Genomic DNA, 24,209 nt, shown 5'->3' with positions numbered 1-24,209 from the left:
TTAACCCATAGAAAGTCCCACCTAGTTGACTAGTTCAAAATGGTGAGTCGTCAATGACGCTGCCCATGTTAAAATGGGCTTTTGGGCACTAGAGTCATCTATGGTCTAGACCAGCTAACCTTTCGAAGTAAAACACATATTAGTTGGTGTTGGAAATGTTGATCAAAACCATTGTTGGAGCCAGGTGGACCAGCACTGCTGATTGGTAGAGCCAGGAGGACCGGCAAATCTCATTGGTGGAGCCAGGAGGACTGCCACAGTGCAACTCATATACTTCCTGCTTGGAGCTATCAGCCAGGTCAGTCAAAAGATAGACTGCTGATAACTAACGGTGGTATGATGAAGATGAGGATGATGTTGATATTGCAGTGCATTCTGGGTGTTTGTCTCAAGATAGCTCAGTTGACTTTATAAGGTACCAACCAGAGTCATACATACATATCGATCTCTATATATGTCTCTGGTACCAACGCCAAGGTAGAGAAGAACAGAGGAAAAGAGCCAATAGGACACATTCAGGCATCTTAGTCTTTCTACCGGTAACAACGTTTTAATGATCAACCCCTAAAAAAAACAACAGGAAATAGGATCACAGAATGTGACGTCAAGAGTAAAATGTTTAGCTGCAGGCTCTGATTGGCCTAGTTCAAACTCTTTGGCATCATATAACCAATGAATAAAGTTAATAATCTGTTGAATTTATATAAAAAAAGTCTTCATAGAAAAACAAACTCAAGTAAAACATCCTATTTTTATCTCACAATAAAACAACACCACAAACGTGTTTGTCGAAAGTTTCTATATTAACCCTAAAAATGATCTACAACTATATTTACACACCACCGTTTTCCTACCGTACTAACCTACCGTTTCATTCTGTACAACACATTCACCTCTTTAAAACACAAGCACGCACACAGCGTAGAGACACAATGATTCTCAGGTACCACGTAGCTGAAAAGCTGCTGGGATAACTCGGGGGGAGTGTTTCTGTGAGTCATTGTTCACAAACGTCCAATCAAACATCCAGTTAATTTGTCCAATCAAATTCATCGTTGTCACATGAAGTCGTTAAGCTCCGCATCCAGGGCAGCGGCCATCTCATCAGCCTCTGAGCTGCTTCCTTCCTCTTCCTCGTTAGAATCCTTGGTGGACTCGTCCGCCGACTCCCCCTCTTCCTCCTCAAGCTTGCGCTTCTGTCCCCTGGAGAAAGAGGGAGAGATTGGTTGATTGATGAGTAAAATCTTATGTCTTGACACTCACATACTGCTATTGTTACAAATGGAATTTTCTACTAATATGCATGATGTTATATCATGTGTATAGATCATACTGAAGGCATGTCATTTAGCCATTAGCAGAAAGATCAATACAGCAAAACACAAAGGCAACAATGTTGAGGAAACTTACAGACTTGAAGACTGAACAGTATTGCAGCCATGTGGTGGTCTTTGGTAACTATTGCATGCAAGATCTTATCGCAACAATATTCAGACAGAACAGGGAGTTACTGATGTACCAAACCGCATAGCTCCCTTTCCAACATGAAAAGGACTCATCGCTATATTAATAATTTGCATCGATCCACATAAGACTGCTCTAACAGTAACACGTCTGATGTAATGAGAGAGTAGGACTCTTCTCTTCTCTGGAGCTAGTTTTATTCTACTGGAGCTGTCTAGTTACTGCTACCGTGGTTCCATTATCCCCCAGCCGACGCCATTCACAATAGGCTAAGAAAGAAAAAGACAACTGCTAGGAGATGTGAAGCCTCGGTTATGTTATAAGAACCAAACTGGGCTGTGGTGATGACAGACAGAGAACAAAGGAGAGAGAGAAAAAGAGAGTCCGTAACAGAAAGTCACACATACAGAGCACTCTGTGTGTGATACAGAAAGAGAGAAAGAACACTAGACAATATGGAACACAAAGCTTTTACTATCTCACCCTGGAATATACAAGGTCTGAGGTCATCTGCCTTTGGCCTAAAAAGCAGGAACATAGACTTCATCAAAGAAATTGGAAATACAGACATTGTCATCCCACAAAAAACATGGTATCGAGGAGACGGACACACTGGCTGCCCTCTAGGTTACAGAGAGCTGGTAGTCCCATCCACCAAACTACCAGGTGTGAAACAGGGAAGGTACTCAGGGGGTATGCTAATTTGGTATAGAGCAGACCTAACCCACTCTATTAAATTAGTCAAAACAGGTCCATTTGGCTCGAAATTAAGAAGTAAATGATCTCAGAGAAAAATGTCTTCATGTTCATGTTACTTTAACGATGACAGCTTCTCCATCCTAGAGGGGGAGCAACCACTTCCAGGCCCAGGGACATGTACTAGTCTGTGGCGACCTAAATGCCAGAACTGGACAAGAACCTGATACTTCTTCAGCACACAGGGGGACACCAACCTGGAGGTGACAGTACTCCTTCCCAAATATGCCCCTATAGACACAACCAACAAAAACGGGTCACAACTCCTGCAGCTCTGTACATAGTCAATGGTGGGCTTTGAGGAGACTCCTATGGTAGGTACACCTATAGCTCATCCACTGGCAGTAGTACTGTCAATTACTTTATCACTGACCTCAACCCAAAGTCTCTCAGTGTTCACAGTCAGCCCACTGACACCCCTATCAGATCACAGCAAAATCACAGTCTACTTGAATGAAGCAATACTCAACCATGAGGCATCAACGCCAAAGGAACTGCACAACATTAAGAAATGCTATAGATGGAAGGAAAGTAGTGTAGAAACTTACCAAAAGACAATTAGGTAACAACAAATTCAATCTCAACTTCCTGGACAAAACATTTCACTGTTATAGTGAAGATGTTAACTTGGCAGTAGAAAGCCTTAAATAGTTTATTTGGCCTTTCAGCTTCCCTATCAAATCTAAACATTTCAAGCAGACAAGAACATTTTAAACAATGACAAATGGGAGAACCTTCCAGAAGGACAACCATCTCTGCAGCACTCCACCAATCAGGCCTTGATGGTAGAGCGGCCAGGCGGACGCCACTCCTAAGTAAAACGTACATGAATGCCAAGCGTCTCGTCTGGAGGAAACCTGGCACCATCCCTATGATGAAGCATGGTGGTGGCAGCATCATGCTGTGGGGATGTTTTTCAGCGGTAGGGACTGGGAGACTAGTCAGGGTAGAGGAAAAGATGACCAGAGCAAAGTACAGAGAGATCCTAGATGAAAACCTGCTCCAGAGGGCTCAGGACTTCAGACTGGGGGCGAAGGTTCACCTTCCAACAAGACAACGACCCTAAGCACACAGCCAAGACAACGCAGGAGTGGCTTCGGGACAAGTCTCTGAATGTCCTTGAGTGGCTCAGCCAGAGCCCGGACTTGAACCCAATCGAACATCTCTGGAGAGACCTGAAAATAGCTGTGCAGCAACGCTCCTCATCCAACCTGACAGAGCTTGAGAGGATCTGCAGAGAAGAATGGTAGAAACTCCCCAAATACAGGTGTGCCAAGCTTGTAGCGTCATACCCAAGAAGACAATGCTGTAATCGCTGCCAAAAGTGCTTTAACAAAAGTACTGAATAAAGGGTCTGAATACTTATGTAAATTTGATATACAGGAAAAGGAGGGCCGAACACGCCCCCATTCTCATCGACGGGGCTGTAGTGGAGCAGGTTGAGAGCTTGAAGTTCATTGGTGTCCACATCATCAACAAACTAACATGGTCCAAGCACACCAAGACAGTCGTGAAGAGGGCACGACAAAACCTATTCCCTCTCAGCAGTCTGAAAAGATTTGGCATGGGTCCTCAGATCCTCAAAATGTTCTACAGCTGCATCATCGAGAGCATCCTGACTGGTTGCATCACTGCCTGGTATGGCATCTGTTCAGCCTCTGAACTAAAGGCACTACAGAGGGTAGTGCGTACGGCCCAGTACATCACTGGGGCTAAGCTTCCTGCCATCCAGGACTTCTATACCAGGCAGTGTCAGAGGAAGGCCCTAGAAATTGTCAAAGACTCCACAGCCACCCTAGTAATAGATTGTTCTCTCTGCTACCGCACGGCAAGCGGTACCGGAGAGCCAAGTCTAGGTCCAAGAGGCTTCTACCCCCAAGCCATAAGACACTTGAACATCTAATCAAATGGCTACCCAGACTATTTGCATTGCCCCCCCCCCCCCCCCCCTCCTCTGTTTTATGACGCTGCTACTCCTGTTATTATCTATGCATAGTTACTTTAATAACTCTACCTATATGTACATATTAACCGGTACCCCCTGTATATAGTCCCACTACTGTTATTTTACTGCTGCTCTTTAACTACTTGTTACTTTTATTTCGTATTCTTATTCATATTTTTTTAAAGTGCATTGTTGATTAGGGGCTTGTAAGTAAGCATTTTACTGTAAGGTTGTATTTGGCACATGTGACTAATAACATTTTATTCATTTAAGTTTTATATTTTATATAAATTAGCTAAAAACCTGTTTTTGCTTTGTCATTATGGGGTACTGGGTGTAGATTGATAAAAAAAAAAAATATTTCATACATTTCAGAATAAGGCAGTAATGTAACAACTGTGGAGGATGAATCAGAATTAGTTGGGTAACATAGATAAATAAGATGTTTTATTTACATAATATGCTTATGTGAGATACTTGTCATTAGAATGTCTCCTTTTGGACTATACTGTTGGCAGTTGCACTTTTCCCTTCTCAGCTAGGGAAAAGTCACTTGGGGCCCAGAGAAGGGAGAGGACAGAATGGAACATTGTCTTCATATGTGAATGTATCTGTTAAACCATGTGAAGGGATGGCGTGATTAAGGGGGAACCAATTATCTCTTGGCTCCACAATGTCTGTGCGCAAGTCACTCCCCTCAGTGAGCTTGTCCAGGAGTGGGGAGAAGAGGGGGTTTACTTGAGATGGGAGAATATAGAGTTGACAATTGAGGTATGCCTTGGATGAGGTAATGTTTTGGTACTATGAAGTACCAGGAACGAGATTAGAACCTCGTCTTAGAGACCAAACTGAACGATAATTTATAGCTAATGCTATCTGGCTATGGGATACTCCTTTCTCAAGTAGAAAGGCCCTTTGTGAAGAGTTCCTGAGATCTGTGGTTCATCATGTAAGTTGAGAGGGGTGGATCTTTGCTATAAAAGATCTCAGTTGCCATTATGTTGACACTCAACTATTCATTAGAGATATGACGGTATGATGGCCTTCTACGCCATCAAAAGGAACAATAACTTCGATATCCCAATTAGGATCGGGCTTAAAATACTTGAATCAGTTATAGACCCCATTGCCATTTATGGCAGTCTGACAGTCTGTAATAGGAAGGTTAGCAATGCTAACAAATACATGTAAAATCCCATAGAGAATGCTAACTAAATGATAACCAGCACGTCACAAATATTTTATACATTGTCTGACCTAAACTGTACAAGTAACTCAAAAATACTACTCACAGTTTGCGGTACGCACGAAACAAATATTAGCCAGCAAGGCTCTTGATCCAGGAGTGGAATCTCTGCTGTTACCAAGCGAATGCTTGATTTTGGAAAAAGCTAACCACTTAGCTAGATAGTCAACTACTAAATTAGCAAAACAAATGTACAACTGCAGAGCATTTGACTGTTATTTCACTGGACAGTTAACTTAATAGTCATATCTAGGTGGCAAACATTTAGTTGTGAATTCCATACTGAAATTAGATAATTTGACTAACTCAAAAGGCTCTGGACTCGTCATTGTGTGTTTGTAAACAAGCTCTATTTAAAAGTGACTGGGGACTAGAGGTCGACCAATTATGGTCGACCGATCAACGCCGATTCCCGATTAAATCTGCAGATTTTTTAAGAATGTATTTGTAATAATGACAATTACAACAATATTGAATGAACACGTATTTTAACTTAATATAATACATCAGTAAAATCAATTTAGCCTCAAATAAATGAAACATGTTCAATTTGGTTTAAATAATGCAAAAACAAAGTGTTGAAGAAAGTAAAAGTGCCAAATGTGCCATGTAAAAAAGCTAACGTTTAAGTTCCTTGCTCAGAACATGAGAACATATGAAAGCTGGTGGTTCCTTTTAACATGAGTTCAATATTCCCAGGTAAGAAGTTTTAGGTTGTAGTTGTTATAGGAATTATAGGACTCTCTCTCTCTATACGATTTGTATTTCATATACCTTTGACTATTGGATGTTCTTATCGGCACTTTAGTATTGCCAGTGTAACAGTATAGCTTCCGTCCCTCTCCTCGCCCTTACCCGGGCTCGAACCAGGAACACATCGACAACAGCCACCCTCGAAGCATCGTTACCCATCGCTCCACAAAAGCTGCGGCCCTTGCAGCGCAAGGGGAACAACTACTCCAAGTCTCAGAGCGAGTGACGTCACCGATTGAAACGCTATTAGCGCGCACCCCGCTAACTAGCTAGCCATTTCACATCGGTTACACTAGCCTAATCTCAGGAGTTGATAGGCTTGAAGTCATAAACAGCTCAATGCTTGAAGCATTGCGAAGAGCTGCTGGCAAAAAGCACAAAAGTGCTGTTTGAATGAATGCGTACGAGCCTGCTGCTGCCTACCATCGCTCAGTCAGACTGCTCTACCAAATCATAGACTAAATTATAACATAATAACACACAGAAATACGAGCCTTTCGTCATTAATATGGTTGAATCCGGAAACGATAATTTCGAAAACAAAACGTTTATTCTTTCAGTGAAATATGGAACCGTTCCGTATTTTATCTAACGGGTGGCATCCCTAAGTCTAAATATTGCTGTTACATTGTACAACCTTCAATGTTATGTCATAATTATGTACAATTCTGGCAAATTAATTACGGTCTTTGTTAGGAGTAAATGGACTTCATACAGTTCGCAACGAGCCAGGTGGCCCAAACTGCTGCATATACCCTGACTGCTTGCACGGAACGCAAGAGAAGTGACACAATTTCCCTAATTATAAGAAATTCATGTTAGCAATATTAACTAAATATGCAGGTTTAAAAATATATACTTGTGTATTGATTTTAAAGAAAGGCGTTGATGTTTATGGTTAGGTTTGGTGCAACAACAGTGCTAAATCATCACCCGTTTGGCAAAGTAGGCTGTTATTCGATGAGAAATTAACAGGCACCGCATCGATTATAATCGACAGGACACGCTAGATAAACTAGTAATATCAACCATGTGTCGTTAACTAGTGATCATGTGAAGATTGATTGTTTTTTATAAGTTTAATGCTAGCTAGCAACTTACCTTGGCTTCTTGCTGCCCTCGCATAACAGGTAGTCAGCCTGCCACGCAGGCTCCTCGTGGAGTGCAATGTAAGGCAGGTGGTTAGAGCGTTGGACTAGTAACCGGAAGGTTGCAAAAACGAATCCCGAGCTGACAAGGTAAAAATCTGTCGTTCTGCCCCTGAACAAGGCAGTTAACCCACCGTTCCTAGGCCGTCATTGAAAATAAGAATGTGTTCTTAACTGACTTGCCTAGTTAAATAAAGGTGTAAAAAAATAATAATATATATACAGTGGGGAGAACAAGTATTTGATACACTGCCGATTTCGCAGGTTTTCCTACTTACAAAGCATGTAGAGGTCTGTCATTTTTATCATTAGGTACAGTTCAACTGTGAGAGACGGAATCTAAAAAAAAAAATCCAGAAAATCACATTGTATGATTTTTAAGTAATTAATTTGCATTTTATTGCATGACATAAGTATTTGATACATTAGAAAAGCAATTACAGAGATTATACGTTTCCTGTAGTTCTTGACCAGTTTTGCACACACCGCAGCAGGGATTTTGGCCCACTCATCCATACAGACCTTCTCCAGATCCTTCAGGTTTCGGGGCTGTCGCTGGGCAATACGGACTTTCAGCTCCCTCCAAAGATTTTCTATTAGGTTCAGGTCTGGAGACTGGCTAGGCCACTCCAGGACCTTGAGATGCTTTTTATGGAGCCACTCCTTAGTTGCCCTGGCTGTGTGTTTCGGGTCGTTGTCATGCTGGAAGACCCAGCCACGACCCATCTTCAATGCTCTTACTGAGGGAAGGAGGTTGTTGGCCAAGATCTCACGATACATGGCCCCATCCATCCTCCCCTCAATACGGTGCAGTCGTCCTGTCCCCTTTGCAGAAAAGCATCCCCAAAGAATGATGTTTCCACCTCCATGCTTCACGGTTGGGATGGTGTTCTTGGGGTTGTACTCATCCTTCTTCTTCCTCCAAACACGGCGAGTGGAGTTTAGACCAAAAAGCTCTATTTTTGTCTCATCAGACCACATGACCTTCTCCCATTCCTCCTCTGGATTATCCAGATGGTCATTGGCAAACTTCAGACGGGCCTGGACATGCGCTGGCTTGAGCAGGGGGACCTTGCGTGCCCTGCAGGATTTTAATCCATGACGGCGTAGTGTGTTACTAATGGTTTTCTTTGAGACTGTAGTCCCAGCTCTCTTCAGGTCATTGACCAGGTCCTGCCGTGTAGTTCTGGGCTGATCAATCACCTTCCTCATGATCATTGATGCCCCACGAGGTGATATCTTGCATGGAGCCCCAGACCGAGGGTGATTTACCTTCATCTTGAACTTCTTCCATTTTCTAATAATTGCGCCAACAGTTGTTGCCTTCTCACCAAGCTGCTTGCCTATTGTCCTGTAGCCCATCCCAGCCTTGTGCAGGTCTACAATTTTATCCCTGATGTCCTTACACAGCTCTCTGGTCTTGGCCATTGTGGAGAGGTTGGAGTCTGTTTGATTGAGTGTGTGGACAGGTGTCTTTTATACAGGTAACGAGTTCAAACAGGTGCAGTTAATACAGGTAATGAGTGGAGAACAGGAGGGCTTCTTAAAGAAAAACTAACAGGTCTGTGAGAGCCAGAATTCTTACTGGTTGGTAGGTGATCAAATACTTATGTCATGCAATAAAATCCAAATTAATTACTTAAAAATCATACAATGTGATTTTCTGGATTTGTGTGTTAGATTCCGTCTCTCACAGTTGAAGTGTACCTATGATACAAATTACAGACCTCTACATGCTTTGTAAGTACGAAATCCTGCAAAATCGGCAGTGTATCAAATACTTGTTCTCCCCACTGTATATAAATAAATCGGTGTCCAAAAATACCGATTTCCGATTGTTATGAAAACTTGAAATCGGCCCTAATTACTCAGCCATTCCGATTAATCAGTCGACCTCTACTGGGGACTACCGGAAAGCTTCATAATGAAAAATTATGTGACAGGTGAAATCAAGAATGCAATTGACTTTATCTCCTAACGTATTGCAGAAGTTGACTGCAGGTATTTACTTAAAAAAACAAAAAACATCCCCAGGCTTTTTCCAGATTACCATATATACCTTATACCAGGGTTACGGCCCAACTACCCTACAACTAATCAAATCTACAATTAACATTTATCAAATGTATTACATTGTGGTGTTTTCATTGCGAGAGAAACAAAAACATATTTTAGGCCTGAAGAGTAGGCAAATACAAAACGGATCAATAGGCTACTGTACATGCATATAAAACCAACTGTTGTACATCTATAATTGACTCTTCTTTCTATATAATTTCAAGGATATATTTCCACAAAGGTTTCTTTATACAATTCATCTTTACATTTGTGTTTTGCATTATTTATCAAGTGTTGGTGATTATGTTTACGGCAAATGATTTGACTGTGCGCGCTTGAGGGTTGATATTCTTCTTGCTTTGTGAAAAGAAGCCGTTACTGGTTTCTATTACTTACTACTAATAATCAAATCTACAAATACAATCTATAAAATGTATTACATTCTGATGTTTTTATTACAAGAAAAAAGAAACTAGTTGTTGCAGTAGTTTTTAAATGGTATTTATTTAGGTTGATAACACAGTAGAGGAATCTGATGCACAGGTCATCTAACATTAGAGAAGGAAAAGCTCATCAAATGGCAGTATAGTATGCCTGCTGTGTAAAAAGTTACTGTCTCTCTAAACTCAACCTCAATCACTATAGGTGTTGCCTAATGGTGTGGAAGTCTTGTCTAGCTTCCTACTTGAATAGTATTGTCTAGCTTCCTACTGAATGACTTACTGGCACCACGCTGTTCGATTTGCAACTATAGAACAAATATTAGGTGTAATAGTAAGATCATGTGGTGAACAGAGTTTAATGAAGTCTAGTATTATAGTTGTTTTATCACAGCAGTTAGATGAGGTTTTATTATTGTCATCTTATCAAAACAGGGCCATCTCAGCAGGCTGTCATCTGAGCAGTAGGGTAATCAAACTGATCCCATCAGTGAAGGCTGGCTGCTGACAGCGAAATGTGTGTGTGTTCATTTGTGTAACCACTCTACCTTCAGACATTAATAGGCAGACTCAGGGGGGAGTCTGGGTGTGTGTGTGTGTGTGTGTGTGTATACAGTGCCGTCGGAAAGTATTCAGACTCCTTAACTTTTTCCACATTTTGTTATGTTGCAGCTACGGATGCACAATATCTCGGTGAACATATCGGAATCGTACGATGTTAGCTAACAATGCCAACATCGGTATCGGCCGATGTCTAGTTCAACACTGATGTGCAATACCGATGCAAAGTGCATACCTAAACTCAGCAACAAAAGAAACATCCCTTTTTCAGGACCCTGTCTTTCAAAGATAATTTGTAAAAATCCAAATAACTTCACAGATCGTCATTGTAAAGGGTTTAAACACTGTTGCCCATGCTTGTTCAATGAACAATAAACAATGAACATGCACCTGTGGAACGGTCGTTAAGACACTAACAGTTTACAGATGGTAGGCAATTAAGGTCACAGTTATGACTGTGGTCACAGTTATGACTGCCTCTTTAAGACACTAAAGAGGCCTTTCTACTGACTGAAAAACACCAAAAGAAAGATGCCCAGGGTCCCCGCTCATCTGCATGAACGTGCCTTAGGCATGCTGCAAGGAGGCATGAGGACTGCAGATGTGGCCAGGGCAATACATTGCAATATCCATACTGTGAGACGCCTAAGACAGCACTACAGGGAGACAGGACTAACAGCTGATCGTCCTCGCAGTGGCAGACAACGTGTAACACCAGCACAGGATCGGTACATCCGAACATCACACCTGCGGGACAGGTACAGGATGGTAGCAACAACTGCCCGAGTTAAACCAGGAACGCACAATCCCTCCATCAGTGCTCAGACTCTCAGCCTATTGCGGACAGAGGCTGGACTGAGGGCTTGTAGGCCTGTTGTAAGGCAGGTCCTCACCAGACAACAACGTCGCCTAGGGCCACAAACCCACCGTCGCTGGACCAGACAGGACTGTCAAAAAGTGCTCTACAACTCATCCTGACATGACCCTCCAGCATGACAATGCCACCAGCCATACTGCTCGTTCTGTGCGTGATTTCTTGCGAGACAGGAATGTCAGTGTTCTGCCATGGCCAGCGAAGAGCCCGGATCTCAATCCCATTGAGCACGTTTTGGACCTGTTGGATCGGAGGGTGAGGGCCATTCCCCCCAGAAATGTCCGGGAACTTGCAGGTGCCTTGGTGGAAGAGTGGGGTAACATCTCACAGCAAGAACTGGCAAATCTGGTGCAGTCCATGAGGAGGAAATGCACTGCAGTACTTAATGCAGCTGGTGGCCACACCAGATACTGACAGTTACTTTTGATTTTGACCCCCTCTTTGTTCAGGGACACATTATTCCATTTCTGTTAGTCACATGTCTGTGGAACTTGTTCAGTTTATGTCCCAGTTGTTCAGTTTATATCTCAGTTGTTGAATCTTGTTATGTTCATACAAATATTTTCACATGTTAAGTTTGCTGAAAATAAACGCAGTTCACAGTGAGAGGACGTTTCTTTTTCCGCTGAGTTTATATAACGAAGGTACATGCCACAATGACGCCATGTAAAATGTTGAGCTACACATGCCACACAGCATTCATAACTTAGCCCACAATGTCTGCTGTGTGGATCGAGCAGTCAACAAGTCGAGCAGTTATTTGAAAGAGTAAGAACATTTCAGCGAGACAACTCAAAAGGCGAAATCCATTAAAGCCAAGGTAATGGAATTCATTGACAATCAACCGTTCTCTGTCGTGGGTGATGTTGGCTTTCACCGACTGGTCGAGCACCAGTACACACACTACCAAGTGCGCTATTTTTCAGATGTTGCCGTACTGGAGTTACACAGTAATAGCGTCACTGCTATTAGCTTCAAGACATACATACTATGCAATGCCGTTTGGGTCTTTGTGTGTCAAAAAAGGTACAGTAGCACTGTCAAAGCTGTACAAAAAAGTCTGCAAACAAGCAAACACCGGCCACGAACGATGTGTTTACAATACCGCGCTGGTAATAAAGCATAATTTGTTCGACCGCAACTTCTGGGGTAGCTAGCTTTAGCTTGTTACCTAACTAGCACCAATACAACCAGCTTGAAAACAATGACCAGTAGAAACTGCAGTCATTTTCATTATTCTTTGCAATGATTTAGGAATCCTTGTGAGTAAGTGTTAGCTAGGTTGCCACTTGTTGTTCACATATTGAAATTGAACTTCAGTTCATGAAAATAAATAGCTAGACAGCTACTTAACCCTGTTGTCCAAAGCTAATGTTATAAGCAGCCAACTAGCTTCATCTGGCTAGTGAGCCTCGACCGGACTTGGTTATGTGTTGTGAAGCTAGCCACAATAAGAATTAGGCACAATAGCGGAATTTGCGGTTGCCTTCAAAATAAAAGTATGTCATTAACAGTGATGCAAATGAATACAAAGAGTATAATTATGCCATACTTTTATTTTGAAGGCTAACTGCAAAGTCCACTATTGTGGCCAATCCTTATTGTGGCTAGCTTCACATAGATGGATCTCACCACCATTAACCAAATAAGAACTGTCTTATAAATTAGGGTTATTTTAGACGATGACATCTAACTTAAGCTACTAAAAAAGATTGTAGTTTTGCTGTTTTTGGGGAAGAACATTGTTCTTATCCATGAGCTAGGTAGCTTTTTTTATGACCAACATTGTAGGTGCGTGAGACAACTTTACCAGCATCATAGCATATGCATCGATGATTCGTTGTGACATGAAATACAAGTGATAATGTAATCAATGTGCAATAACTACGTAAAAAATTAATGAACGCGTTCAATTATTATGTGACGTGCAGTCATATTCAGGTCCTGATTGGTCAACAAGCTAATCTGACATGTCAAATAGTGTTATCTACTGGTCATTGTTTTATTTTTTGACACGCAAAGACCCAAACGGCATTCCATAGAAATCCTGGTTGAGAATGAAACGACTGAACAACGAAACAGCACAGCAAGTAAGTGAAAGAAATAGGTTTTGATTATGTTTTACTGGTAACGGGGACATATGTAAATGCCAACAAAATAACTTGGTCCGTGTGGTGTGTGTGTGTGTGTGTAACCTTTATTTAACTTGGCAAGTAAGTTAAGAACAAATTCTTATTTCTAATGACGGCCTACCCCGGCTAAACCCAGACGACGCTGGGCCAATTGTGCGCCGCCCTATGGGACTCCCAATCACAGCCGGATGTGATACAGCTTGGATTCGAACCAGGGCGCCTCATGCACTGAGATGCCGTGCCTTAGACCGCTGCATCCATGTGTGTGTGTTAACTATTTAACTGTACTAGAACACTTACAAGGCTGCTAAAATTTTAAATATCGGTATCGTTTTTTCCCGGAAAAGAAAATATCAGATATCAGTATCGTCCAAAAATGTCATATCGGTGCATCACTAGTTACAGCCTTAATCTAAAATTGATAAAATCAAATCTTCAATCTACACAGAACACCCCATAATGACAAAGCGAAAACAGCCTTTTCTAATACTTTTTTTTCTTCTCTTACAAATAAAAGACCTTATTTCCATAAGTATTCAGACCCTTTGCTATGAGACTTGAAATTGAGCTCAGGTGCATCCTGTTTAGATTGATCATCTTTGAGATATTTCTACAAATTGAAAGGAGTCCACCTGTGGTAAATTCAACTCATTGGACATGATTTGGAAAGGCACAATTGACAGTGCATGTCAGAGCAAAAACCAAGCCATTAGGTCAAAGGAATTGACTGTAGACCTCCGAGAAAGGATTGTGCCAAAGGCAGATCTGGGGAAGGGAACCAAAACATTTCTGCAGCATTGAAGGTCCTAAGAACACAGTGGCCTCCATCATGCTTAAATGGAAAAAGTTTGGAACCACCAAGACTATTCCTAGAGCTGGCCGCCCAGCCAAACTGAGCAATCGGGGGAGAAGGGCCTTGGTCAGGGAGGTGACCACCAAGAACCCGATTGTCACTCTGACAGAGCTCTAGAACTCCCCTGTGGAGATGGGAGAACCTTCCAGAAGGACAACCATCTCTGCAGCACTCCACCAATCATGCCTTTATGGTAGAGTGGCCAGACTGCAGCCACTCCTCAGTAAAAGGAACGGCAGCCCGCTTGGAGTTTGCCAAAAGGCACCTAAAGACTCTCAGACCATGAAAAACAAGATTCTCTGGTCTGATGAAAACAAGATTAAACTATTTGGCCTGAATGCCAAGCGTCACATCTGGAAGACACCTGGCACCATCCCTACAGTGAAACGTGGTGGTGGCAGCATCATGCTGTTGGGATGTTTTTCAGCAGCAGCGACTGGGAGACTAGTCAGGATCGAGGGAAAGATGAACGGAACAGAGAGATCCTTGATGAAGTCCTGATCGCTCTGGAGCAGGTTTTCAGACTGAGGTTCACTTTCTAACAGGACAACGACCCTAAGCACACAGCCAAGATAACGCAGGAGTGGCTTTGGGACAAGTGTCTGATTGTCCTTGAATAGCCCAGCCAGAGGCCAGACTTGAACCCGATCGAACATCTCTGGAGAAACCTGAAAATAGCTGTGCAGCGACACTCCCCATCCAACCTGATAGAGCTTGAGAAGATCTGCAGAGAAGAATGGGAGAAACTCCCCAAATACAGGTGTGCCAAGCTTGTAGCGTCATACCCAAGAAGACTCGAGACTAATCGCTGCCAAAGGTGGTTCAACAAAGTACTGAGTAAAGGGTCTGAATACTTATGTAAATGTGATATTTCATGGTTTAAAAAAATATAAATTAGCAAAATTTTTTGAATAATGCTGTAACCTAACAAAACGAGGAAAAAGTCAAGGGGTCTGAATACTTTCCGAAGCCACTGTGTAAATATCAGCAGCAGGGGGAGTTCCTTTACTGCTCTCCTCTCCACATGATTACCACCCATCTCAGACACAAGCACCATGGCTATTATTCCAACACACACACTCAAGCAACACCTCACCCTTTAAAACCAACTCCCCATTAATTAAACAGGTTTTTTTTAAATCAGGAAACTACTTTGTTTCATTAGACAATTTAATATGTTCTACCTACTGTTCATCTTTCTCTCCCTTCCCCAATTCCTCCTCTCCTTTTCCTCCCTATCCCTTTCTCATCATCAGCATCTCAAATTAGCAAGGGGCTCGGGGCTCTGCCCTTAAAGTACTCCTTAACTAGCCCAAACACTGTGGTATTCCGCTCTCTAACAACCTGCTACGTATTGAGTAATGGTGGCTTGGCTATGGTTAAAGCTCCAGTAATCTATTCATCTGAAGGTCTGCACAGAAAGGTCAGGGGCTAAAGTCTGTTTCCTCTGAGGATTCAGTCCAGGCAGAGGGAGGGACAGAGCCCATCAGAGTTCAATTCAGTTGAACACAGAGAATAATGCCAGTTCTATATCCAAATGTTACAGAGTATATCAATTTAGGGAGATGACCAATCAGCATGATTCTATTAAAAAGAGACCCCTGGGTTTCTATTAAGATAGAGAGGGCGAGAGAGATGGAGGGAAAGGGGGGAGGAGCGGAGAAGGAGAGAGAGAGAGAGAGAGAGAGAGAGAGAGCAAACTCCAGAGCAAGAGGGGGGCGGGGGAGAAAGAATGGAGAGAAAAGATGGAGGATAGATCGGTTTACTTGTCACTCTCCTGTGTATGCCTGTCCAGTCCCACAACCTGCTCTGCTGCAGCAGGGTTACCTAACTCTCTAAATGGAGACTTTCTCATTATTCCTCCCAGGCACTGCTAGACTCTGTTAGAACATGAAGATGATGGAACCCTCTGAAATAGCTCCTTCATTTGCATTTCCTCATTATAACCTCTGAGATCAGCCAATGACAGAGCACCACTAATGTGCTTCTGAACCACTCAGCTAGAGAAGGACGAGACAGAGAGAGAAACAACACTATACAACTCCTAGAAATCACTACGCAATGTAATAGTAGCAGGGCCTAATAGGGACACAAAATGGGTTCCTTACATTTCCTTGAGTTCAACATACAAAGCTTCTGTATTGGAGAGAGACCACAGGACCAGACTGTCAAATGAACACTTGAGTAGAAATAGTCACTGGCTGTTACCATGGTAACTTACAGATTTATTAACAACTCAGTCTGCATTGCATGCATCTTTAAATTACCAATGTTAGGTCGAGAAAGCTATCTTTTTAAAAAAGTAATCAAAAGCTCAGGTCAACTTTAAAATGAGATTGGTGCGTTCATCTAAATGTAATCTAGTGAACCTGGGTCTGTCCCACATGTCAATAACATTACGGTCTGTTTGATCTAATTAAACACAGTCAGAGACCGCTTCACACATGGATGATTCAGAACAGAAGACAAACAGCTTTCTCTTTTTACACAAGGCGCATCTCAAATCACTTCCTAATGCTATTATCTGTGAGCTGTGACGAGGCTGTGTGTCCTGAGGCAGTGTGTGTGCGCGCTGTGACTAATAAGCGTGTGTGTGTGTTTGCGGAGGCAGTGAGTGTGTGTTTGTGGAGGCAGTGAGTGTGTGTATGCTGTGATTATGTTCAGGGCATGGATAGAACATGCTCCCCAGCCACCTGCCCTAGTGATGGTGAACTAACAGCCATGGGCCACACCAGGCCATTCCAGCTCCACACAACGTTATTAGTCTGATGGTAACTGATGTAAATGGCACATACTGATGAGAGAAAACAGGATTGGAAGGATAAATATGACCTGAAGCGCTCTATCCTGTCTCAGAGCTGTGTATTTTAGTCACACAGACAGTCCAGGTAACAATAACACAGCCTACAGGCTGCGGATAAGACCAGATGAACTGGGCTGGGAAAGGTATTGCAGAAGCTGGCATGCTGCAGCAGTATTTTAATCACACAACAATAACACAGGCTACAGGGGGTCTGGGAGAGCTAGGTGGGGGGGCGACGACATTGCATTGCAGGAAATGCAGCAGTACTCAACCAAAGCAGGGAGTTAACGTTACCCACAGATAAGAGCAGGACAGGGCAGCCACTAGTTAGGAGCTGTAACAGCTCTGTGGGAGTCCTGTGTCCTAGGGAAACGCCAAAGGGAAACACCAGGAGAAAAGGGAGAGGGAAGAAGGGAGAAGGGAGGAGTAGTGCAGTTCACCTGAGGAGAAGAGGTGGGCGCCAAATGCTAATGACTAGGCTAAATAACTCAAAATAAAACAAAATACATCTATTTTTTCCCTCTCTTGGTGTGTCGGTCTCCTCAAAGCAAATTCAGGTTATGCAATACAGAGGAAGAGGTGGTGATGGGACAGAAGGAGAGGGGTGTGTGTGAGAGAGAATGGAGGGAAGAGAGAGCAACAGAGAGACAGAGAGAAAGAGTAGAAGTGTGGTGGAAGCCCTGACACGGCAGAAGAGACTTGAAGCAGCTCTGAGCTGTTCTTGAGAACACATCTGACAGCTTAGAGTTACACACCGCTTTGAGGCAGAGAGAGTGAGAGAGCGAGAGACGGAGTGGTTGTGATAGCGAGAGAGAGAGACAGAAAAAAGGGGGAAAAGAAAGAGGCATGACTTAATACATTGAGGCAGTGGAGAAAGAGATGGAAACTTTTCAAGTACACTAAAGAGATTGAAGGGGGGCTCTCCTTCTGCTAAGGTGTATTGCGAGTGCAAACAGAGAATGCAGAGTACAGAACTTGTCACGGTGCACCAGCAGTTCCCATATGAACAGCTGATTACCCACTGGTTCCAGGTCATCTATAAGTCTTTGCTAGGTAAAGCGGCGCCTTATCTCAGCTCACTGGTCACCATAGTAGCACCCACCCGTAGCACGCGCTCCAGCAGGTATATTTCACTGATCATCCTCAAAGCCAACTCCCGCTCTGACTGCCTTTCCTTCCAGTTCTCTGCGGCCAATGACTGGAACGAATTGCGAAAATCTCTGAAGCTGGAGACTCATATCTCCCTCTCTAACTTTAAACATCAGCTGTCAGAGCAGCTTACAGATCATTGCACCTGTACCTCGATGCAGGTCTAACACGTTTCAGTACCAAGTCAGCTTCCTTATCCTTGATGACTCATTATTTATTCATTGAGTTTGACCGTGCCAAACCTTGCCAATTCATTTATCAGCTCAGCCTCTTCACATCTTCCTGAACATATTAAAGATTAGTTTTGGATTTGGGGATTTTGGTCTCTGGAGGTAATGTAGTTCATGTTCCAAAAATATGGAAGCACAAATGTATACTACTGTATTACCCTGGTCTTACTGCATAGCCTATTTTAATTGACTTAAAAAAAAAAAAAAAAACTTTATATGAATCATCTCCAGCACCACCCCATCATCAACATACGCGAAAATGGTTCGTTTCTATGTTTTGTAGTAAAACATATTGAGGAAGATAATGTGTTTCCAATGTCATCATCGGTGTGCATCATGTGATTTTAACCAATTATGAGTAGGCATTGTCTACTAAATAGGTTGATGTCACTGTGTTTCCAATCTTCCTCTTCATGTTTTACTACAAAACATAGAAACACACCATTTTCACATATGTTGATGTTGGGATGGTGCTGGAGATTATGAAAATAAAGTAGAAATATTGCTAAATTTGTTTAGCTTTTAGATTAGCATCCATTGATTCATAGAATAGTCTAAAATCTGCAGTGTGATAAGAGTCTATCATTATAAACGAAGAGGAAGCATTCATTCAAAGCTAGATGCCTGCCACAAACAATCAGCATTCTAACCAAGATCCCATGGGGGAACAGAATCTGACTGGACCCTCAACCAGTTCTATGACCTTATTTGTATTTTTTTTTTTTACAGGCATAATAAAGACATTTACGCGTTCAGCAGTGTCTTTTATGAGCAACATCATCACTGACAACAGCTCAGGACACAACGTAATCCATTTCAATGCAACACGTGCCGCATGCTTTCAAGTCGTTTGTTTTCAATAGCACAGATGTTTCACTTCACACTCGACTCCGCTTGCTTCCCTGAGGACAGACCAATACGAGCATCAGTCTTCCCTGAGGACCAATCACAGCTTCAAGATGGAGGGTAATTAAACTAATACTTCTTTATTGTCTCCGGTCTGTAACTCAATAAGCCATTTTGACCTGGGCCTGTTTGATTCTGCTCTGTAATGATGCTATTAACATGGCTGTAATGGGTTCACACTTGGCCACAACATCACAGGCCATAAGGTTCTACAGGCCACAATATCAGGTTATAAGGTTTCATTAGGCTATCTAATGGCAACAGGCCTCCAAGTAAGGTAACACTTAATTTGGATAGTCCATCTGTAGATGCTCTACACACCATCAGTAACATTTCAACTACCTACTGAATAACCCAAACCCTTATCCTAACACTTAACTTAACCCTTACCCTAGCCGTATCCATAGCAAGCAGTTGCTTATCAACAGACAGATATGACCATCTGTAGACCACCTACAGATGAAAAATCCAGACTAAACCAAAAGTGGGACCATATCCTCCACGCCACCTCAATGACACCACACGGGCACAGATAAGCACACGTCTACTACTAAGGAAACGCATCAATGGATGACGAGGCACCACCAAAATATAGACGAGGTGAGGATCGAGGGATAAACCACATGGATAAAAGTATCAATATAAACAGGATTATCAAAGATAAAGAAAATAAGTATTCCATTCGCTAGCTTCGTCTGGAGATAAAGACCAAACCACCACTACCTCTGGAACAACTCAATTTCTTCAAAGAGAAAACAAGATTAATTTCTAAAGCTATGGAGCGGCTATAGAGCGGTAACACAGTATGACATTATTATATAGGAGGATACAGTGCAGAGCAGACGGAGAGCAGTTGTGAAGTTTTCGAAAAGCAGCAGACTAGTACACAGACAAATCAAATCTTATTTGTCACATGCGCCGAATATAACAGGTGTAGATCTTACAGTGAAATGCTTACTTACAAGCCCTTAACCAACAATGCAGTTAAGAAAAGTGTTAAAAAAGTATTTACTAAATAAACCGAAGTAAACAAAAATTAAAGAAAATAGTAAAATAACAAATAATTAAAGAGCAACAATAAAATAACAGTAACGAGGCTATATACAGGGGGTACCGGTACAGAGTCAATGTGCGGGGGCACAGGTTAGTTGAGGTAATATGTACGTAGAGGTAAAGTGACTATAAATAGATAAACAGAGTAGCAGCAATGCAAATAGTACGGGTAGCCTCCTGTTCAGGAGTCTTATGGCTTGGGGGGTAGAAGCTGTCTAGGCCTTTTGGACCTAGACTTTGCACTCCGGTACTGCTTGCCGTGCAGCAGCAGAGAGAACAGTCTATGACTAGGGTGGCTGGAGTCTTTTTTTGGGCCTTCCTCTGACATCGCCTGGTATAGAGGTCCTGGATCGCAGGAAGCTTAGCCCCAGTGATGTACTGGGCCGTACGCACTACCCTCTGTAGTGCCTTGCGGTCGGAGGCCGAACAGCTGCCATACCAGGCATGCAACCAGTCAGGATGCTCTTGATGATGCAGCTGTAGAACCTTTTGAGGATCTGAGGACCCATGCCAAAATCTTTTCAGTCTCCTGAGGGGGGATAGGTTTTGTCGTGGCCCTCTTCACGACTGTCTTGGTGTGTTTGGACCATGACAGTTCGTTGGTGACGTGGCACCAAGGAACTTGAAGCTCTCAACCCGCTCCATTACAGCCCCGTTGATGAGAATGAGAATCCTTTTCCTGTAGTCCTCGATCATCTCCGTTGTCTTGATCACGTTGAGGGAGAGGTTGTTATCCTGGCACCACACTGCCAGGTCTCTGACCTCCTCCCTATAGGCTGTCTCATCGTTGTCAGTGATCAGGCTGTTGTGTTGTCTGCAAACTTGATGGTGTTGTAATCGTGCTTGGCCATGCAGTCATGGGTGAACAGGGAGTACAGGAGGGGACTGAGCACGCACCCCTGAGGGGTCCCTGTGTTGAGGATCAGCGTGGCAGGTGTGTTGTTGTAATTGTGTTGATGTGAGCCATGACCAGCCTTTCAAAGCACTTCATGGCTACAGACTTGAGTGCTATGGGTCGGTAGTCATTTAGGCAGGTTACCTTAGTGTTCTTGGGCACAGGGACTATGGTCATCTGCTTGAAACATGTTGGTATTACAGACTCGGTCAGGGACAGGTTGAAAATGTCAGTGAAGACACTTGCCAGTTGGTCAGCGTATGCTCGAAGTACACTTCCTGGTAATCCGGCTGGCCCTGCGGCCTTGTGAATGTTGACCTGTTTAAAGGTCTTACTCACATCGGCTATGGAGAGTGATCACACAGTCGTCCGGAACAGCTGGGGCTCTCATGCACGCGTCGGTGTTGCTTGCCTCGAAGCGAGCATAGAAGTAATTTAGCTCATCTTGTAGGCTCGTGTCACTGGGTAGCTCGTGGCTGTGCTTCCCTTCGTTGTCTGTAATAGTTTGCAAGCCCTGCCACATCCGACGAGACTGGTACTTCCTGCTTTAGTTTTTGCTTGTAAGCAGGAGGATAGAGTTATGGTCATATTTGCCAAATGGAGGGCGAGGGAGAGCTTCGTACGCGTCTGTGTGTGGAGTAAATCTGGTCCAGAGTTTTTCCCCCCCTCTGGTTACACATGCTGGTAAAAATGAGGTAAAACGGATTTAAGTTTCCCTGCATTAAAGTCCCCGGCCACTACGTGTGCCATCTCTGGACGAGTATTTATTTGTTTGCTTATGCCTTTATACATCTCGTTGAGTGCGGTCTTCGTGCCGGCATCGGTTAGTGGTGGTAAATCAATAGATTTGAAAAATATAGTTGAAAACTCTTGATAAATAGTGTGGTCTACAGCTTATCATGAGATACTCTACCTTAGACAAGCAAAACCTCGAGACTTAATTAATATTAGCTTTCATGCACCAGCTGTTAATGACAAATAGACAAAGACCGCCACCCCTTGTCTTACCGGAGGCAGCTGTTCCATCTTGCCGATGGACTGAAAACCCCGCCAGCTGTATGTTATCCATGTCATCGTTCAGCCACAACTCGGTAAAACATAAAATATTACAGTTTTTAATGTCCCGTTGGTAGGATAGTCTTGATCGGAGCTCATCAAGTTTATTAACCAACGATTGCACGTTGGCTAATAGGACTGATGGTAGAGACGGGTTACCCACTTGTTCTGATATCCAGAAGCTCTTTTCGGTCATAAGACGGTGGCCGAAACATTATGTACAAAATAAATTACAAATAACACGAAAGAAACCACACAATAGCACAATTGGTTAGGAGCATGTAAAACAGCAGCCATCTCCTCCGGCACCATTATTAGTCTGACCCTGTGACCTGTAGCAGAACACATACTTAGGAGTCTTATCCTGTCACTTGTAGCAGACTGCATGCTGGGTAGCAGAGCAAACAGAGACAGAAAACATTAGATTCCACAAGACATAGAATAATGCTCTCATCTTAACTCTCGGCAGATGAGAGAAAAAGGCCCAGCAAGCCAGGATGATGGAGAAAAAGCAGCAGGACGTACAGACCTTGCAGAGTTGTGTGTTTTTTAAATTAACTTTTATCCTGGTGTCCAAGTCAGCAGCTGCTTCAAAGCTCGGAGAGAACAGGAACTAACAGAGATACCTGGTACCCCTTCTCAGACGCCCGACTTGAAAGAGTTTCTTTCAACTTCAACTACTCATTAACTCTCCCAGGTGGTGAAATTGGCACAAGACAAAATAATGCATCTTCAACAGAAAGCTGCACAGATTACAAAGAGGACTTCAAAAAAGCTGAACGTAAACATGGGAAAACCAGAACGACTGTTGACGATGGGAAAACGGTATATTCTCAGACGTAAGACTTGACTTGTAGAGATAATGAAGGTACAGTCGGAGTGGTAACCACCCACCTTTCTACCACCAGCCTATAACACCACTCAGCCAAGAACATGATGACTCCCACCACCACCACCCTCCTACTCCAACACCACCTCGCTCCCTTCATGTACTTCGTCAGACAACTAATTGCCCTGTTCGGCCCTGTGTGATGCGTCATTCCTAATGGTCTCTCTGACACACTCTGCATCATGGTATCAGACAGTCCTCCCCTACAGTAACCATGGAGCCACCAGTCATACTAATGGCAGGATCCCACTGACTGTAGGGGAAGGACAATCGCATACCGTCCTTCCTTGATACGTGGACCAATCATGTCTACTGGAGGTGGTTCAGCGAATCACACATGTGTAATGAGTAACCTGGCCTGACACCTGAGGGCTTAGCGGGCTAACACATTCAACACAGTCCTGTGGCACACATGAGATCCGGATTTGAACCGGCAGATGAATCACATTAACCCGATGAGTCCCACCATCGGGCCGGCATGATTTAGGACGTGAATTTGTGTGTTTAACGTAGGCTGAGCTAGAGCGGTGTTTATGAGACATGGGCGGATCCCGAAGGGGCCCGGGCCAGGTCATAAAATAAACATCTATAGATCTAGAATGGTTTGAGCTACAAACTATTACAAGCTGTCTATGACAAGTTGAGACGATCACGAACTCGCACGTGCAACATCTTTTGCTATATGACGCTCACAAGCTACACAAGAGCTGTTAGAAGGTAAGGTTTTATTCTACATAGATCATTGGAAATCCAGGACAGTCTATAATACTGTAATAAGCTTAAAGTTGCTGTCACAAACTCAAAACTCCACACAGTTGTCGCTGACTAGTTGGATATTCATTTCCCATTGAGAAAACTATTTCTGTATTTATAGCATTCATATAAATTCATTTTTAAATCAGGTTTTGCAACTGTCAGATTGTAGCCATGGTTGTCCTGAAAATAAAATGGTAAAACACTTCATTGTGAAGCTAAATATAAAGGCTGAACATGCAAAT

At 43.0% G+C, this 24,209-nt stretch overlaps 1 protein-coding gene across 3 annotated transcripts in view; it reads right to left on the bottom strand.

The window, feature by feature from the left end:
- Positions 1-527: 527 nt before the first annotated feature.
- The window catches only part of LOC120022489 (RNA polymerase II subunit A C-terminal domain phosphatase-like), a 119,720-nt gene continuing 96,038 nt past the window's right edge, over positions 528-24,209 (bottom strand). For all 3 annotated transcript variants that reach the window (XM_038966416.1, XM_038966414.1, XM_038966415.1), the window contains one exon: positions 528-1,203. In XM_038966416.1, coding sequence (XP_038822344.1) covers positions 1,059-1,203 — 145 coding nt within the window. In that variant the 3' untranslated portion in view covers positions 528-1,058. The remainder of the gene's footprint in view (positions 1,204-24,209) is intronic.

Source organism: Salvelinus namaycush, chromosome 27 (assembly GCF_016432855.1).
Source record: "Salvelinus namaycush isolate Seneca chromosome 27, SaNama_1.0, whole genome shotgun sequence".
Lineage (NCBI taxonomy): Eukaryota > Metazoa > Chordata > Actinopteri > Salmoniformes > Salmonidae > Salvelinus > Salvelinus namaycush.
Note: the sequence above shows the minus strand (reverse complement) of the source record. Positions and strands in the feature narration are given on the sequence as shown.